The sequence below is a fragment of the Salvia splendens genome, chromosome 17 (genome assembly GCF_004379255.2).
Source record: "Salvia splendens isolate huo1 chromosome 17, SspV2, whole genome shotgun sequence".
Taxonomy (NCBI): Eukaryota; Viridiplantae; Streptophyta; class Magnoliopsida; order Lamiales; family Lamiaceae; genus Salvia; species Salvia splendens.
In genome coordinates this window covers 6,695,642-6,714,163 of record NC_056048.1, presented here as the reverse complement: position 1 = coordinate 6,714,163, position 18,522 = coordinate 6,695,642, and the positions used below count along the sequence as shown (strand labels likewise).

Genomic DNA, 18,522 nt, shown 5'->3' with positions numbered 1-18,522 from the left:
AAAACGTCTTGCATTTAAAAATTTTAAGATTTTTAGTAAACTAATTTTGTTATCTACTACAATTATATTATAAAAATAACATCTTTTGTTTTTGCCATTATCTAATTCAAATACTACTATGAATATTTTTTTTCATAGAATTCCTTGTTTATCTACCCTGCCAAAGTGATAAAAATGGTTAGCAACTTCCACAGTTAGACCAAAGCATGCATACAAATGCATAACTTTGAAGTAAATACTCACAAATTTCCATAACATCCTGCAGTTTCATTTCCACGAGAAAGCTTAAACTCACCAAATTTTTAGCATCAACTCTAATAATACCAAAATTTTAAAAAATTACAGAACCACATACACAAGCACAGCTTTTATCACAAAAGAAAGACTAGCCAGAGGAAAAGCAAAATTTGAAACTATCACATCTTTTCCAACTAATCCAAGACACACAAGTAAAATTTAGAATATCTGTGACCATGGTAGTTTTCAGATCAGAAAATTTCACATGAAAATGTCAGTTAATACCAAAAACTATGATACCATTGCATAACTTCTCAGCTGCATCAAAATCCCTTGTACTGCAATACAATGAAATCAATGATTTGTACATCGCTGCATTTGGAAGACAAATGTTCTTCCCCACAATCAATGACATCACTCTTCCTAACAGATTCATCAACGGCAAACTTGAAAAACTTCATCCCGGGATAACAGCCCCTTTCAGTCATCGCACTAAAATCCTTCCATCGCTTCTCGCATTCCATCAGGACCCTCAATCAGAGTACACAGGAACGAATCATAAGCACGCGCATTCCTCTTATCCCATCCAATATCACTCACCATTTCCGACAAAGTAACCTGCGCTCTGCCCACTTCCCTTTCCCTCTCAGCATCAACCCTGACCCTCTCCTTAACGATCCGAAAATAATTCTCAGCCGGTTGAGTTTTTCCATGACTGCAGATTGCATACAGCAAGCAGTTCAATGCTGCAACATCACGTGGGATGCCATATTGATCCATGACCACAAAACTCGTAATAGCATCGTGCACGCGATCAGAAACGACATAATTATCAAATACTGACTTAAAAGTAGCCATGGAGAGCAAAAATTCTTTCCTCATGGACTTAATTGCATCCCACATTGCCTCAAACAAGCAATTCATCCCCAACAAATCAACAATCAAATCCCACGCTTGAGCACTATGCCTTTCATTCAACTGTAAACTCGCCCACCGGAAAAATTTCACGGCTGATCCAGGGAAATCGTAACTCAATTTAAGCACCTTCGCCACATCTTCCGGAGAAAGCCTAACACCAGATTCTTCTAGCACACTCTCCACAGCCGTAGCAGGGGTTTTAGCGACAATTTCACATAAAATTTTCAACTTTGGGGCTACAGAAGGTGCTTAATGATACGGAGCGGAATTAGATCGCTTACCAAATACACGGTGGCCGGGATCGAGATGCGGGGTGAATTGATTGTAGGAGTCCCCAAAATTAAAATCGGGATATCGGTGGTGATGGGGTTTTTTGTGTCGATCGAGTTTAGACGATGATGAAGAGGACGAGTCTTCGTCTTGCGATCTTTTCCTTGAGTTCCTCATGGATTTCGATTTTATAGTGCGGCAAATTGCAGCAACAAGTGAAATCAATCGGATAATTTAGCGATTATCTGAAACTCTAGATACCACGGAAAGGTCTCACGGGAATGTTAAATGGTTTAATCGACATATTGGGGAGATAAGAATATTATAGAACACTATTGATTGTATTGAATGAGATGATCTTTCAATTGTATAGAGGAAACTTTAAATAGGACATGGGAAGCAATGTACATAGTAAGATCCTTAATTATAAAATATTCTATCAATCATCTGATTGGAGTAATTGATTCTAATCGCAATCTTTCATTTTCTAACACTCCCCTTCAAATTAAGTGTTGGGATCTCCTATATTCAATTTGCAAAGAGCATCTTCAAAGGCTCTCGTACTGACTGCCTTCGTCAATAAGTCGGCAAGCTGATCTTCTGAGCGAACAAATGGTAGCTCAACCATTCCCCTTTCAATGTTTTCTTTGATAAGTGTCTATCCACCTCGACGTGTTTGGTTCGATCATGTTGAACCGGGTTTTCTGAGATGCTTATGGCGGCCTTGTTATCACAGTATAGTCGGCACTTCTTACTTGGAGAGAGACCAAGTTCATTCATCAATCTTCTTAGCCACATTATCTCAGTTAGTCCACTTTTGATACCACGAAACTCTGCCTCAGCACTGGAGAGAGCCACCACTTTCTGTTTTTACTTCTCCAAGTTACCAAGTTACCTCCAACAAAAGTATAGTACCCCACGGTGAACCTCCTATCATTCGGATTCCCCGCCCAATCAGCATCCGTGTATCCATGAATCTCAAGGTTCCCACTTTTAGAGAATAGCACTCCATCTCTTGTTGTCCCCTTCAGATATCGACAAATTCTGAGCACTGCCTCCATATGATCCGTCTGTGGTTTATGCATGAACTGACTTACGATCCATACGGTGTAGGCAATGTCTGGCCTAGTATGCGATAGGTAGATGAGCTTTCCAACTAGTCGCTGATATCGACTTCGATCGGTCAACTCGACTTTATCATTAATCTGCAATCCATGATTAACTGCTATAGGCGTATCTGCCGGTTTACACTCTAGGAGACCCGTTTCTGCAAGGATGTCCAGAATGTATTTTCTCTGTCTCAAAAAGATCCCTCCCTGTGATCTTAACACCTCGATCCCAAGAAAAAACTTGAGATCCCCTAAGTCCATCTCAAACTCCTGAAACAGATTCCTCTTCAAGTTCTCAATCTCTTCCAAGTCGTCACCTGTGATAATCATGTCATCGACGTATATGATTAAGCAAGTGATTTTATCTCCTCTCGTTTTCAGAAACAGAGTATGATCAGAGTTACTCTGTTTATATCCATAACTAATCATTGCCCCGGCGAACTTCCCAAACCATACTCTTGGGGACTGCTTCAACCCATATAAAGTTTTTCTCAGCCTACATCCTTCTCCTATCTTGAAGTCTGCTGCAAATCCTGAAGGGGCCTCCATATACACCTCTTCTTCCTTTTTTAGCTCACCATGAAGAAATGCATTCGTCACATCGAATTGATGCAGTAGCCAATCTTTATTTGCCGCCACAGACAATAAGACTCGAATTGTGTTCATCTTGGCCACTGGGGAGAAAGTTTCTGAATAATCTACCCCATATGTTTGAGTATAGCCCTTCACGACTAGCTGTGCTTTGTACCTCTCAACTGAGCCATTTGGTCTCATCTTGATAGTGAAGACCCATAGACATCATACAGGCCGTTTCCCTTTAGGTAAGATGCATATTTCCCAAGTGTTGTTCCGGATCAGTGCATCTATTTCCTTTTGCATTGCCTCTCTCCAGTGCTTAAGGCCGCATAACCTCTTCCCATGACTGTGGGATCTCTTCCTCCTCATACAGTGCCTTCTCAAATGCTTGAGTCAATTTCTTCGACTTCTTCTACCCCACTAGTTTCTTCATCTGTGTTCTCCACATCGGGGCATGCTTCTTCCTCTACACTTACATCATCAGTAGTAAAGGAAACTGGAGGAGCAGAGTTATCAATACTTACATTGGATAGCCTCAACGGGAGTATATGCACAACTGGTTTGATGAATCAGACCATTTTCTTGAAAATATTGTTTCATGGCCGAATTAACGAATTCCCTCCCATTATCTGATCTCAAGATTTTTATAGAGTGTTGGTACTGGGTTTCGATAAGGTTAAAAAAGTGTGAAAAATGTGTATAAACCTCATATTTTTGTTTCATGAAATATACCCAAGTCATGCGAGTGCAGTCATCTACAAAAACTAAGTAGTATCTAAGACCCTGCCCCCCAATAAAAGGTGCGGGCCCCCAAACATCAGAGTGAATTAAGGAAAAAAGGAAATCAACGCGAGTATTATTCAAAGGTTAAGAGGTTCGGTGGCTTTTGGCCAAAAAATAGGTTTCACAATACTCATCATGTTTAGAAACAAAATTAGGAAACAATAATTTTAAGTAACCGATAGAAGGATGTCCCATGCGCCGATGCCAAAGCCAAGCTTTCCTATCGGCAGACCCGTGAGTTAGCATGGCGGTCATTTTTTGAGCTATCTCATCTACATAGTACAATCCATCACGTTCAGTGCCACGTCCAATTATTTCCCCGGTTCGGATATCCTGCAGCAGACAGAAATGAGGTTGCATCAATAAGGTGCAATTTAATTCCTTCGTGACATGGCTAATAGACAACAATTTATGAGACATTGAAGGAATGTAAAAGCAGTTAGATAATTGAAGGGTATGTGATATTTTCACAGTTCCCGTCCCCTCAACTTTTGTAAACTCCCCATTAGCTGTCTGAATATGGGATTTCTGAGGTTTTTGAATCCCTGTAAGATCTGAGGCATCATAAGTTATCGTATCAGCCGCCCCACAATCAAATATCCATCTATCATTTTTCTCATATACACTAGACACCTGACACGCAATTCTGTATTTTCCGAGGGGCTGAAATTGGTTTTTGCATAAAATTGGGGTATTTATGGAATTACAAGAAAGATGGGGTACTTTTTAGAATTTATTAGAAGTTTGGGGCTCCCCAATAAATGAGACCCCAAATTCTAATTTACCTGAAGCCCTAGCGGGCGCCGCCTCCTCTCCTTCTTCTCCACGCAATTCCTCACTCCATTCATGGACAATGCTCCCACTCCCTCCGACGACGAAATTCGCCGTCCCGGTCCTGTTCGCCCGCTGGGTAGTGGCGTGACCGGCCCCATTTGCTGGCTGGACAACACCTCCCATTTCTGGCCTCCATCTTCTCCGACCGCTGCGGCGGCATGCCCACCGCGGTTCCAGGGTGCTCGCGGCGGTGGCGGTTTGCCATGCTTCTCTTCCCACCAGTCGGGATAGCCAATGAGCTCAAAGCATGAATCTTTTGTATGCTTTTTCCGTATGCAGTAGGAGCAAACTAACTTCGATTTGTCCTCCTCATCACTCCTCCGATTTCTTCCATTACCGCCCCGACCACCACCCCGCGAGCCGCCGGTGTGGTTCTGCCACCCTCGGATAGCGAGACCCGCCCCGATTCCATCAGTGGTGTAGTCCACCATTGTTTGCCATCTGCAATACTCGGAGGCGTGTCTCCTCCTACTGGACTAGGTTGTATGTGAAATCTACTGGGGGAAGTGGATACAATTTCAGTATTTCCCTCTTGGTTGATTCATACTTGCTATCAATTGCATAGACGAATTGACACAATCTCTGATCTTGTATGAATTTATCATGGATTTCAATGTCTTCTGGATATTTACTTGGATTACTCTGTTTTTGATCAATTGAGATCCATATCTCCTGCAACCTGCTCCATATTTCATCTAATGAACTGCTCCCCTGTCTTAGTGTACTTGCTTTGAACAGGAGATCATACACCTGGATTCTGTTTCCTCCGCTTCCATATGTGGCAGCCAACGCATCCCAGATGTGCTTGGTCGTCGGATGTTGTGAGATTCGACTGACTAGTCGAGACTCGATGTTTTGAGTCAGCCATGTAAACACATAGTGGTCAGCCTGTTTCCACTGCGTGGCTGGATCGGTTCGTGGTGGGGAGTAGGCACTCCGGTCACGTGAGATATCATTCTCCGACCGCTTATCGCCGCCTTCATAAGTATGGACCAGATAGCGAAATTCTCTCCGTTGAGTTTGTCCCCGCCGATGTGGAGGGGCCGTGTGTCGATTTTGTATGACACAACAACAGTTTCTGGTGGGTTGATTTGGTTTTGGTTCATCACAAAACTATTGCGCATGAAATTGGCAAATTGCCAGGCAAATTCGTCCGCCATGGACTGGTTGGAAGTTTTTGTTAGTTTTCGGTTTTCTTCTTCTGACATATTTTGCTGGTACAGGTACATGGAAAGAAAAGGAATGGAAAAGGTAACACGGGAAAGGGCCGAGAAAGGTATCAAGGATGATGATTATACCTTTTCTGAGTCCAAACCTGCTCTGGTACCATGTGAAATGATTTAATCGACATATTGGGGAGGAGAGAACATTATAGAACACTGTTGATTGTATTGAATGAGATGATCTTTCAATTGTATAGAGGACCTTTTAAATAGGGTGTAGGAAGCAATGTACATGATAAGATCCTTAATTACAAAATATTTTGTCAATCATCTAATTGGAGTAATCGATTCTAATCACAATCTTTCCTTTTCTAACAGTAACATTCATCATCAGCTAATGGAATGGAAAATTTCTCTTTTGGGTTATTATGCTAATAAGATTCCCAATTTAGGAAGTTTAGTTTTAATATTCCTGCAAAATAAGACGGATAACTGTCTCATTAATAGGAGATGCTTAGCCGATGAATGCATAAGGGTTATGCGTCTAATAAGGTGGATGTCGGGTCGTATTATATTTTTGCAACAAATCCCTTTTTTATCTATGGATTTGCAGGAGAATTTGTTGCACGTCTTCCTCTCGATGCAGAGGAACGTGGTGCCGAACCGAGTGTGGCTGAATTTATTGCCTAAATCGAAGCGTGATGAGGTCCCATGTTTTGGTTTTGAGCATCGAGAAACGTCGGAGGAACTAGGAAGTGTCGGTGCTGAACAGGTCGTGTTGCTTGTCTTCCTCACATAGCTCTTGCACGTCTCCAATTAAATTACGCGACTCTTACTTTTGCGAGATTTAAAAAATAAGCTTTTCAATTTCGAGAGGGATTAGATTTGGAGATGGTGATTTCAAGGTGAAATTGAAGGAATTTCCAATCATACCCCTTTGCATGGATCAATATACAGATTCACCCATATTCGCTATTTAGATCCAGTGGATCAGGATCGGTCTTTGTTAAATGCTAGGCATGATTTTCATTTAAAGAGTCCATTTTGAAATTCAATCTCTGTCTCTTTTCTTCCACCTGAATTCCTTCAAATATTTTGAATTTAGAGTAATTTTTGAAAAAAAGTTCCCTAATGTTCTTTTTTTGTATTTTGTGAAAGAGAAACATGTCAATGCTAATGGTGTTTTTATAAGAGAATCACATCATCGACGTATTAGAGACGTGTTAGAAAATAAAATAATATACTATAAAATAAAATTTTGAGCACACCAATAGTATTGGCGTGTTTCTCTTTAAAAATGTCAATAGCATCAACGTACTTTCCCTTCATATAATACAAAACTGTTGAAACATTTTTTTATAAAATCATACCAAGTTAGAATTTTACCAAATTCGTTCTACTTAATTAATCTAAAGCTTCCTATACTTAATTTTCTATTCTCTTGAATCCTATACCTAAATCAAGTTTAAAAAATTACTGAAAATTTTACCAAAATCAGAAATCAAATAAAAAATTTTACTCTTAAAAAATCAGGATGATTGGTATATCGCTCTGCACGACTACGACTAGCTAGTATTGTGACCCAAAGTCACACACACATGAAGAAACAAAATAGATCTACTTCGAGCGACATTGGCCAAGTGAGGGGCGGCCATGGCGGTTATTTGGCGGGGTTAAGGGAAATTGTTCGTCAGGGGGGTCGCTCCCGATCCTCATGCATCTGTCACTGTGTAGAAGTACCGAAGTCATTCTCTTCATGAATAGCCCTAGAACAAAAATGTCAAAAAGTATAAGTACATTTATTATAACAAACAAATTTCAAAAATTTCAAAAATATGAGAGTAGTATGTAGATATTGTTAAAGGTAACAAATAAATATTTTTAGGATTTAAAAAATGTGAGAATAGTAGTATGTAGATACTTGTAAGGGTAACTAAAACATTATGTTTTGTGTTAGGTTTGTGTTTCAACTTTTTATTAAATTCAAATCATCCACTTACTAGGACTTGTTGTTTAGGTTGTATACAGATGAAAAATAAAATTCTAAACCTACATAATTGGGACCCATAAACCTCGGTGTCAAGCCCAAATCGCAACAGGGCCATGTCCAGTAGAATAAACTACACGCATTCGATAACCTAATAAAATCATATGTACACTTGGCAATCATTATGGCATTTTATTCAAATAATTTGATATGATAATTTTAACAGTGTTATATCAATTTCATATCCTAATTGAATTTTACGTCTTATATATGTAAATATCAGTAGTTTTAAAAGTTAGGGAAATATAAAATTCATTATTTTATATTAATTTTATAATAAAATGTAAGTAAGGTATATTGGAGAATTTGACGGACTAAAATGATAAAATATACTACCTCCGTCCCTAAAAATTTGTCCCACTTTGACTCGGCATGAGTTTTAAGAAATGTAATGGAAACTGAGTTGAAAAAGTTAGTAGATTGTGGGTCCTATTTTTATATATTAGTTTTATAATAAAATGTGAATAGGAATGCGTTAGTAGAATATGAGGTCCACTACTAAAAATGGTAAAAGTAAAATGAGATAAATTTTCAGGGACGGATGTAGTAACTTTTACTGAGGGACTGGGACGGCAGGAGTACTATATCATATGTTAAAGGTTAGGAATAATTTATTTCTCTTTGTCATTCTCATTCTCTCACTTTAAAAAGCATCCAATTAATTATAATTTAAAAATCTACTAATTTAGGCGAAATTAATTTCCTTTTGAGAATCATATTAGTATCAAACACATAATTAGGGGCAAAACATTAATGAATTCGAAGGCGCAGAAGAACAGATCTCCTCTGTCAAGAACGGTTGTTGAGAGTATTTCGATCCGATCACGAAATAATTCCAATAAATTAATTGGGTGGTCACCAAACTCAAATTGCACCTCCAAAAATTATTATTTTTATACCAAATAGTATTAATTGCCTCTTCGCAAATAATGTGAAGTTAATAATTCTATCAAACAATCACTTAACCAAAAGCTTCCCCTCCTACTCTCCCTGCTTATTTTATTCTCTTCATTTTTCAGTATTCATTTCTTTTTCTTACATTAATGGATTCTGATTGTCTCTTCCAAATCCCAACTCCAGACATTGTGTTCTACTAATTTTTGGTAGTTGCAGAATCTAATCTCTTGACTGAAAAAGGGTTTGCCTAGTGCAATTTATTCTTCGTTTTGGGTTTTGAAATTGGGACCATCTCTCACCTTCTCCCATTATTCTGTATAGAGATTCACCAGACTCCCTTTTTTTTAGTAGGTTGTTTAAGCACATTTGCATCAATTTCCCCAATTCTATCTTCCTTTTCACTCTTGACTTATTTCCTCTCCTTTAAAGCAAACTCGATTCCCATCTTTTCATCCTTTATCTTGCTTTCCCGTTTCTGGGTTTCTGTGCTCTTTTCTTTTCGTGTTGAGAGATCCCTTCTGGATAAAAATGGGGTTTTCAAGAAATAGTTGCATCGACGCCACGGAGCCTCCGCAATTTCATGTAAAGACTGAAGCTTTATGTGGTGATCAGCTGTTGTATGACTGTGAGAGCTATGAATTGGACGATTGCGAGGTAAAGTTCAAGTCTTTGCTGCACAAGATGTTCTGGGATTTCGGTCTGGGCTGTGTGATCCCCCGCCGCCAGCGGCGGAGCTCCGGCAAGAATGAGGAGAAGGGTGGGCGGGGTTTGGACCACAACAAGGCCTGGCTGCTGGCGGAGTCCGGCGGCTGCGCGGCGGAGGAGCCGCACTCGGTTCACTCCTCTTTCAGGTTCAGCTTGTGCTCTCAGGTTGAGCTGGAGTCCATGGCTGTGAATCGAAGCAACTCTGCCACAGTTTTGATGGTGAATTTGAATAATGGTTTGTTGACTGATTCTAAATCAGAAGATTTGAAATGGAGAAGAATTGAGTCTTTGGAGAGGAGAATTTCCCCCTTGGCTCATTCTCTGATTAGGTTCAGCTACTCTGATATCCTCTCTGCCACCAGAAATTTCTCCAAAGGTAATTAGATGCTTCATTTTCAATGTTTCTGAAATTTAATGTTGATATGAATGGAATTTGATGATTGCATCAGAAATTGTTTGTGTTGAGTAGGTAGGGTGTTGGGGAGAGGGGCATTGAGCTGTGTGTTTAGAGGGAGAGTGGGATTCATGAGGCGTGCTGTGGCAATCAAGAGGTTGGAGAGGGACGATAAGGAGTCTTCCAAGGCGTTTTGCAGGGAATTGATGATTGCTAGCTCTTTGCATAACCCTCACATTGTTCCACTGGTAGGGTTCTGTTTAGATGCTGAGATGGGCTTGTTTTTGGTGTACAAGTACGTCTCCGGTGGAAGCTTGGAACGATCCTTGCACGGTACAATTATTCAGTGTTTATTCGTAGCGTTGGTCTTGCTTCCAATCTGCTTTAGTGATTTGAAATGTGTTGTTTACGAATTGCAGGGAAGAAGAGGGGTTGTCCGGCTCTGCCATGGCCGGTTAGGTACAAGGTCGCAGTGGGGATTGCTGAGGCAATAGACTACTTGCACAATGGAACTGAAAGATGTGTTGTTCACAGGGACATAAAGCCCTCAAACATCCTCGTTTCCTCCAAGAAGACGCCCAAAGTAAGGGGAAAAACCTCGTTTGTGAATCTTGCTTAACTTGTTTTTTTTAGTGCTAACTAAACGTTCTTCGAAATTATTTTGTCAGTTGTGTGACTTTGGCTTGGCAACATGGACTCCTGCGCCTTCGGTGCCATTCCTTTGCAAAACCGTTAAAGGAACATTTGGGTATGAATCTTCGTAGTTTATGTGAAAGAAATGCGTACTATTGTCATGTTTCTTGATTTTCATAGTGGAAGTTTGTTTCGTTGTTCAGGTACTTGGCTCCTGAATACTTCCAGCACGGGAAAGTGTCGGATAAAACTGACGTATATGCCTTTGGCGTCGTGCTGTTGGAACTCATTACTGGTAGGAAGCCGATTGAGTCCAGCAGAGGGCCGGGAGAAGAGAATTTGGTTCAGTGGGTGGGTCTCGACTTTAGCTATGTCTTTGAGCTGCGTTTTTAGCATTTTCGAATCTTGAATATCTCGAGTTTTTAATGAGTGGTGTTGATGATGTTTACCACATGAAAATGATGTATTTGTTCCCATCTGTTCATGGCAGGCAAAGCCCCTATTGCAGCAAGGAGGTGTAGAGAAACTGCTAGATCCGCGGCTAGTATTCACCCTGAAGAGCACGAGTCAAGTTACGCGCATGGCACGAGCTGCAGCCGCTTGCATAAACATCGAGTCGAGGAGGCCGGAGATGGGAGAGATTGTCACGATATTAAAAGGAGACGAATCCGGTGCCTTAACCAGAAGCAAGACTCTCAAGAATAGCATGAACGATTCTCACTTTGAGTTGCTGCGGACAAAGAGTGAAATGAAAAATCACTTCGCCTTGGCCATGCTCGGAGTTGATCTCGACGACGAAGACAGCCTTGATCGCCGGTGATCCGCAGCCTCACATTGCCCTTTTCTTATTTTTAGGCAGTTTTAAGGAGAAACTTAGGGTTAGGCACACCAAGTTTGACTTTTGTATAGAAAGCCCCTATTGTTGTCTGGACTTTTGTGGTATCATAATTTTTGGAATGATACATTTGTTACAATTGATAACCCTTTTTTCGCACAATGTGAGTTGTGTGTGCCGTATAGAAGGGCATGTGCAACGCTTGTGTGAAAATTTTACGCAACGTTAAAGAACGCTCAACGCTCGACACAGCGTGTAACACGCCTGCCTGTTGTGTAAGTTACGTTGCGCGCCTTTATTCGCGCTATGGTTGTTGTGTTTTCCATATATAAGGGAATGTGCAAAACGCTTGACATAAAATAAAACAAGCATGCATTTGATATCAAACAAAACATTATAGTCATGTATAAAAAGAAAGAAAAGAATATATAGTGAAATGAATTTGAAAGGAAAAAAAATGAACAAGTTAGAATATCTTGGCCACATCCTTGACTAGTCCCCTATTTGCACGAGCGAAGGTTGTGAACTCTTCGTAGGAGATGAAGCCGTCGCCATCAGAGTCGATTTCGACCATCATGTTCTGGACTTCTTCGGGGGTGACGCATCCCAGCGTCTTGAGGGCGTCGCCGAGCTCGCTGGCCGAGATCTGGCCGTCACCGTTGGCGTCGAAATGCTTGAAGAGCCGCTCGCGGTCGGCTACATCTTGTGGATCATCATCGGCCATTTTTTGTTTCTTGGGAAATTTGGTGTTGTTTTTTAACGGAATGTGAGAATGTGGAAAGCATTAGGTTAATATTATGATGTGGTTTGGTTAGAGAGCATAAGGTCATCCTTGTTAGTAGGGGTGGATTTACTATATATGTATGTGGCCATCCACTTTTTCTTCCCAAACTTGTCATTTTCATATTTCAATTTCTCTATCTCATATATCTTATATCATCACATTGTGCATTTTAATTGATTTAGGGAGTCCTATATGATCAAGTGATGATGTTTATTGATTATGATTTAGGGAGTCCTATATGGTCAAATAGATAAGAAAAAAGCAATTCCTTTAGCGATTCAAGAAACATGCACCCTCAATTAATAATAGTGTAGAATAAATTTTTCTTTAAATACAATATGAACATGTGCTAACTTTGACTCAAAATTTTAATTGAACCAACCATGTGATTCCCATAATTGATGATAGGAATAATATGTGAAAATAGTATCATATTCGATGCATGTTTCTGAAAACAGAGAACATTTTGGCGCTGACATCTTGTATGTCCCCATTTATGTAATCTTGTAATAATAATTATATAAACTATTCTTGCTCATGAATATAGTCAAAAGTTGCAGAGAATATATAAATGACTAAAGTCTACTGTTTTTGGTCTTAAACATGTGTCTGTTTTATGATTTTGAGCTAGAATACTAAGTTTGATACCTTCTTGTCCTTGACTTATCTATTTGATCATTTTTTGTCAAATTTTGAGGTAGACGTCAAAAACTTGGTGGTCAATATTTTTTTGACCCAATTAATATACTAATTCATGCTTAATAAACAAAAAAATATTTATAAAAATGAAGAGATGGATTTTCTCATCTCCCCCCTTCTTAACCCTGATTCCACCAATTTCACCTTCTTAACTCAAAATACTACTCCATTTCACTTGGGCCTATCATTTCCAAATTTAATTGCCATACGCCACAATAAAATTCGAAATAGTCAATTCAAGAACACTAAACGTTACGACCTCTTATCGAACACATAGGTTCAAACCATCCCAGATCGAGAAGAATGGAGTTCAAAATCTTGTGTATTGAGCTGTAAATAAGCCAAGGGCTAAGAATATCATGATTCGATAATAATCGTTCGGGCTTCCATAAAAGAAAGAAGCAAAGTTCAAACTTAATCATGCCTGACCCTTTAGCTAGTGACCAAGCTCATGGTCATATTTGTGTTCAATACAAGATGTCTGCAAGAAAACTCGAAACGACCAAGTCTATCCTAGATAACATCCGTGAAAACAACAATCAAATCAGTCTCTCTACACGGGAAAAGAGCGATACCTTGGAAAGGAGTTCTAATCTACAGGCTTGAGCAGGGCGTTGAGCACTGTCTCTCTCGTGGGCAGAGCAGGAATAGCGCCTCTTTCCATCACGGTCAAGGCTCCACAAGCATTAGCGAATCTCAGTGCATCTCTCAGTCGATCCTCATTCTGTAAACGGGTCATGGTGGATGTTATATTTGCATACATGTTTCAGAAAAACCAATAGAAAACGACAAAATAATAGTGCTTCTCAGTAACAAATCAAGACTGGATTAAGAGCTGCTCCAACTTAAATTGTGTCAGATAATTGTATATACGACTTGCTCGAGTTTTTAGAATTACCTTTCTAGAGGCTTCTTGTATTCAACATAAACAATTAGTGAATCATCATTTGTTTTGTTTACAAGTGAATCCATAATGAGTAGGACCAGAAGACACATGCTGCAGAGTAACACAAATAGATAGCAATATTATTACCTGAAGCAACGAGGTGTCAAGAGCTAACTGTGAAAGGATTCCGGCCACAAAAGCATCCCCGGCACCTGTTGTATCAACAGCTTCCGCCTTCAGACCCTTCACCCTTCCACTAAACTCCTGGTAATGGAAAATCATGTATAAGCAGTTGTTAAATGACTTACGCAGCACGTTTTCTCAATAATCCTCCACTGGAATATGCATCTGAAGATTTAATCTTCAAACTGTATGTCATTTGTGAGGGAATGATAGATACATAAGACTAAAAGGAATCTATCAGACTAAAAGGACCCGGTGTAGTTTAACTCCATGACTTAGAAAATTATCTAATTCCTAAAGGTAACCTTTTTCATGTTATGGAAAATATAGAAACCAATCAATGGTTGAAATAGAACCGTGCTTGATTGATTTTGCAGACCAGTCCAGAAAATAAGATCCTATCTATACGAACCAATAAGAGATCCAACATATGTGAAACCACTGTTGGACATCAAATTGAGTTTCACTGCAAAGACAGCATATATAAAGTGTAATATTAGCAATAAACAACTTTATCTATACGAATCAATAAGCGATCCTTGATAATATATAAATACCCAAATGAAACGATATCATCACTCTTGGTCTGAGAGACAAATTACACCATTTACTGCCGTTTTGACATTGACTTGTAAAGACAGGATACCTTGGTATAGTATCGGCAGCCTTCTGGACCTTCAGTTACAAGGAGTAACTTGAGATTTTCATGGTACAGTTTCCGAACTACATTATCGTCATATGGGTCTTCTCCTTGAGTCAGAAAGCTTATCTCCTCCTCGCTGATCTGATGTTTTTACATCATCCATAACATAAGAGTTAGAACCCATTGGAGTTATGGGTAACAAGTAGGACCAAATGAGTACCTTAATAATATCTGCTGTATCCCATATGCTAAGAATGCCTTCTCTGGCACTTTCTGCAGATGGCCACAATGGAAGCCTCAAATTAGGATCATACGACAAGATCACACCAGCCTCCTTTGCAGCCTTCGCAGCAGCTATGTGGGCAGATTTGCAAGGTTCTGTAATCAAGCTTATAGAGCCGTAGTGGAAAATTTTGGCCTGAATGACATTAATAATCAATGATCATTTGTTCGTCTAAGATCATAAAACCGTACAGAGTCTTCAGCTAATTTTTACTTAACTGAAATAATTGACAGGTGTTTTAGATTTCTAATGCACAATGAATTCGAGAAAATGAGAGAGTTGCTACCTTTCTTATTAACTCAATGTCAAGTTCGGCCTCCTGGAGCAACATATCCGCACTGGGATTGCGATAAAACATGAACTCGCGTTCCCCATCTTTCCTGAGAGTTACAAAAGCTAGTGCAGTTCGAGCACCGGGATCAAACCTCATTCCTTCGTTATTCACATTATTCTCCTTAAGAATATTTGCAAGCATGTAGCCAAATTCATCCTCTCCCACCTGAGCACAAATCACACACATCAGTTCTCCTCCAAACATTTTCAGCAACAACTTTCTCATTTCTTACTAATCTCAATCTGAATCACCATAACGAATGACGACTTATCAATTCTGGCAAGATGAAGCAAGCTTATCACAAGTACCTTCCCTATGAATGCTGATGCACCGCCAAGTCGAGCAATGCCAACAGCCACATTAGCAGGTGCACCTCCGGGAGCTTTCTTAAACGCCGGTGCTTCAGCCAAAGCAAGTCCACTTGTGGTTGGCACAAAATCGATAAGCATTTCCCCGAAGCAAACCACGAGAGATGAATCATCTACTTCAAATGGGCCATTACCACTCTCTACTGCTTTCCCTATGAATCAAGTAATCAGACTAAACAATTTACCAAACCAATCAATCAATAAAAAAAGCAATTCCCTTTCTTGATGCAAAGAAAGTGATGTGCAATCCATTCCAACACAATTTAACAATGCAACTTCTAGCTTTCAGATTCTTTGTTAAATCCCAAAACTAACCACATTTTCTCTCCACAACCACTAAACAAGCACAAATTATTAGGGTAGCTAATAACTATGGATATGTAACAATAACACTAGAAATTGATGAAAGGGGAAGTGATTCTCACCTTGAATTCTGAATCTTGGAAGCGATGGGGAAGATAATCTTGATGGTTTGATGCTGCATTGCCTGAAGAGAGAAGCTTGAGGGTTGAAAGAGACACAGCAGAAGCTCACGGCAGCACTATGAAGAGCCATTTATTTCAATTACTGCAAAATTGAGAGGGAAGGGAAAAAAGGGTAAACTTGAGTAGTAATTCACTGTGACTTCTCAGTTCGTAGAATTCGAGGGAACGATCAATTCTTAATTTTGGCGTTAGAATTTATGGATAAAGAAAGGGGGCGCGGCAACACAACCTTGGATTAATCGATGCAAGAAGAAAAATTTCCAGCAAAACAAACTTAAATTTAGAGATAAGAAAAGAAAAATGAAAAGAGCAATAATTGTTGGGGAAACTGAGTGGCTGAGTGATCTGCTTTGCAAATCATTTGTTTTAACTTACGAAGCTCACAAATCATTGGGCACAGACAATCACAGCCCCATTTCTTTTCGGCACGAAATTTCATATTATTTGAGGCATTTCTTTTCGGCACGAAATTTAAGAAAGTTGTGTTTAGCGAGTTAAATGAAGTAAAATAAAGTAGAAGAAAGAATAAAGTAGGAGAGAAGAGAGAGGGTAAAGTAAAAGAAAAAATAAAGTAGGTGCGATTATATGTTTTGTTTTTAGCCAAAAAAGAGAAATGACTCAAGTAACTTGGGACAACCAAAAATGGAATACGAATCAAGTAATTTGGGACGGAGGGAGTATCTCATTTTATGTTAGCATATAGTCAATTATCTTTGTAAACATTTAATAATCATGTTTTCTTGCTATGCTTCATTCATAAATCATAAGAAATTTTTCATTTTCATTTTTCATTTTATTTTTCAATTTAATATATATTTATTTTAATTGTTGTTTTTGGTATATTTCTATTAGGTTGATGTGTTTTGGCTTTGTCCACTGCGGGAGATTTCAGAAAAATGGATTAATTTCGCTTACTTTTCGAAATTTGAGATTAAATTCGTCGACTTTCGGAATACGAGAATTTTTAAACAAGGGATTTTTGAATTTTTCTGCTTTTTATATTCTTTTTTCTTGTTATTTCACTTACAAAAAACCTGAGTGATTATTTGCTCAGTATCAGTTCGTCGCAGGAACATGATGGCATGCTGCGCTAAGTTGGCTACTTGATCACTCAGTGCAATCTCGTCAATACCATCAAAAACTCTCGCCTTTATGTAGGGATCTTTTGGAGGAATCATAACATGTCACATTATCACCTAGACATAAATACGATACACTAAATGAATGTGCAAATCCTATACCAACTAAACCATACACTCCCATCTCCAACATTTTCACATATGGTGCTCAAATGCTGCATTCGGTTGCGTGCAGAGAATTAGTTATCATAATTAGATGAAGATCGAGCTCTGCATAGGGTATATACGAATTGGGGGTGAATATATTATTGGATAGTTTGGCCATTTCTTATATTTTGTAAGTGAAATAATAAGAAAAAAGAATAGAAAAAAGAGAAAAACTCAAAAATCCGTTATTCTTAAAGGTCGACGAATTTAACCTTTTTTTTCTGAAATCTCTCTTCCATTGTTGACATGCCTTTATAAAGTTGTTTCATCAACATTGCCTCGCTGATCGACCTTTTCATTCAAGCCGGCAAATTACGACCATCAGAATTTCATCAAACCGCTACACTTGTCTTTTTTTCTTTTAATTTAAGCGCTCATTTCACATGATTCCATCAACATCTTTCTCTAGGAAAATTGAGATAAGACACATTGTTTTTATTTTTTTTGGTAACAGACACATTGTTTGTTTTTTTATTGATGAGTTGTGAATATTATTGTGTGCTGTGAATAAAATGTTGGCATTTTATGGACTAATCGTGGTTGATTCAATCATTATTATTATTATTATTATTATTATTATTATTATTATTATTATTATTATTATTATTATTATTATTATTATTATTATTATTATTATTATTATTATTATATTCTATTTAAATTAATAATAATGATGATAATTCAATTAATATTTGATCTAGTCTAATCTAAGTTTTCATATTTAAATGCAATGTACAAATGAATATATAAAGAATATTGTATGTAATTCTTTCATAATTTAATTTACGATTAATATGAATTTTGTCTTTAAATTTATTGATGTTTATTGATTTAATAATAATAGATCATATCTTAATTAAAGACATAGTTAATTCGAAAGTAAGAATGCATAAATCTATGGTTTTCATGGTTTAAATAAAGTAATTTGATGTAGGTGAATTAAAATTTAAATCCATCTAAATAACATCTAGTTTAATTAAAGATATAGATAAAACACTAAAGTTGTACCTAGGGTTCCCTTAATTATTATTAAATCATGGAGTTAATGAAAGATAACGGAATTTAGTTCCCCACTTCATAATTCGATGAAATTGGATTGTATCTTGATTATGTAGATATTTGTGCAATTATATCCAAATAGATAATATCTTAAGTAATTAAAGGTGTAGA

General features: G+C 38.3%; 3 protein-coding genes and 1 pseudogene across 4 annotated transcripts; 1 reads left to right on the top strand and 3 right to left on the bottom strand.

Annotated features, from left to right (window-relative positions):
- Nucleotides 1-318: 318 nt before the first annotated feature.
- On the bottom strand, nucleotides 319-1,809 carry LOC121773787 (annotated as a pseudogene).
- A 7,305-nt stretch (nucleotides 1,810-9,114) lies between these two features.
- Nucleotides 9,115-11,547, top strand: LOC121773415 (probable serine/threonine-protein kinase PBL7). Its single transcript, XM_042170276.1, has 6 exons — nucleotides 9,115-9,915; nucleotides 10,009-10,266; nucleotides 10,353-10,516; nucleotides 10,602-10,681; nucleotides 10,770-10,917; nucleotides 11,057-11,547. Exons 1-6 carry the CDS (start codon nucleotides 9,363-9,365, stop codon nucleotides 11,384-11,386), a joined length of 1,533 nt encoding a protein of 510 aa, XP_042026210.1. The 5' UTR covers nucleotides 9,115-9,362; the 3' UTR covers nucleotides 11,387-11,547.
- Nucleotides 11,548-11,812: 265 nt separating this feature from the next.
- Nucleotides 11,813-12,148, bottom strand: LOC121774170 (polcalcin Ole e 3-like). Its single transcript, XM_042171086.1, has one exon. The coding sequence runs from the start codon at nucleotides 12,123-12,125 to the stop codon at nucleotides 11,868-11,870; it is 258 nt and encodes an 85-aa protein (XP_042027020.1). The 5' UTR covers nucleotides 12,126-12,148; the 3' UTR covers nucleotides 11,813-11,867.
- Nucleotides 12,149-13,233: 1,085 nt separating this feature from the next.
- LOC121775463 (probable fructokinase-6, chloroplastic) lies at nucleotides 13,234-16,412 on the bottom strand. 2 transcript variants are annotated; one of them, XM_042172542.1, is made up of 8 exons: nucleotides 16,296-16,412; nucleotides 16,007-16,148; nucleotides 15,522-15,733; nucleotides 15,166-15,378; nucleotides 14,817-15,014; nucleotides 14,600-14,737; nucleotides 13,918-14,034; nucleotides 13,234-13,608 (listed from the first exon to the last, which is right to left on the bottom strand). In XM_042172542.1, the coding sequence occupies exons 2-8, from the start codon at nucleotides 16,134-16,136 to the stop codon at nucleotides 13,474-13,476; spliced, it is 1,143 nt and encodes a 380-aa protein (XP_042028476.1). In that variant the 5' UTR covers nucleotides 16,137-16,148; nucleotides 16,296-16,412; the 3' UTR covers nucleotides 13,234-13,473. The 2 variants fall into 2 exon arrangements, with proteins under 2 accessions (XP_042028476.1, XP_042028477.1); XM_042172543.1 differs by having other exon boundaries at nucleotides 15,522-15,724; nucleotides 16,007-16,405.
- Nucleotides 16,413-18,522: the final 2,110 nt, after the last annotated feature.

What these genes read in the sequence shown, in the direction of transcription:
- LOC121773415 (XM_042170276.1), top strand. Translation starts at nt 9,363, where the DNA reads ATGGGGTTTTCAAGAAATAGTTGCATCGACGCCACGGAGCCTCCGCAA. An exon ending in CACCAGAAATTTCTCCAAAG is followed by an intron (nt 9,916 to 10,008) that starts GTAATTAGATGC and finishes TGTGTTGAGTAG; the next exon opens with GTAGGGTGTTGGGGAGAGGG. An exon ending in CTTGGAACGATCCTTGCACG is followed by an intron (nt 10,267 to 10,352) that starts GTACAATTATTC and finishes TACGAATTGCAG; the next exon opens with GGAAGAAGAGGGGTTGTCCG.
- LOC121774170 (XM_042171086.1), bottom strand. Translation starts at nt 12,125, where the DNA reads ATGGCCGATGATGATCCACAAGATGTAGCCGACCGCGAGCGGCTCTTC.
- LOC121775463 (XM_042172542.1), bottom strand. Translation starts at nt 16,136, where the DNA reads ATGGCTCTTCATAGTGCTGCCGTGAGCTTCTGCTGTGTCTCTTTCAAC. An exon ending in TCCAAGATTCAGAATTCAAG is followed by an intron (nt 15,734 to 16,006) that starts GTGAGAATCACT and finishes CTTGATTCATAG; the next exon opens with GGAAAGCAGTAGAGAGTGGT. An exon ending in ATACAGCAGATATTATTAAG is followed by an intron (nt 14,738 to 14,816) that starts GTACTCATTTGG and finishes TAAAAACATCAG; the next exon opens with ATCAGCGAGGAGGAGATAAG.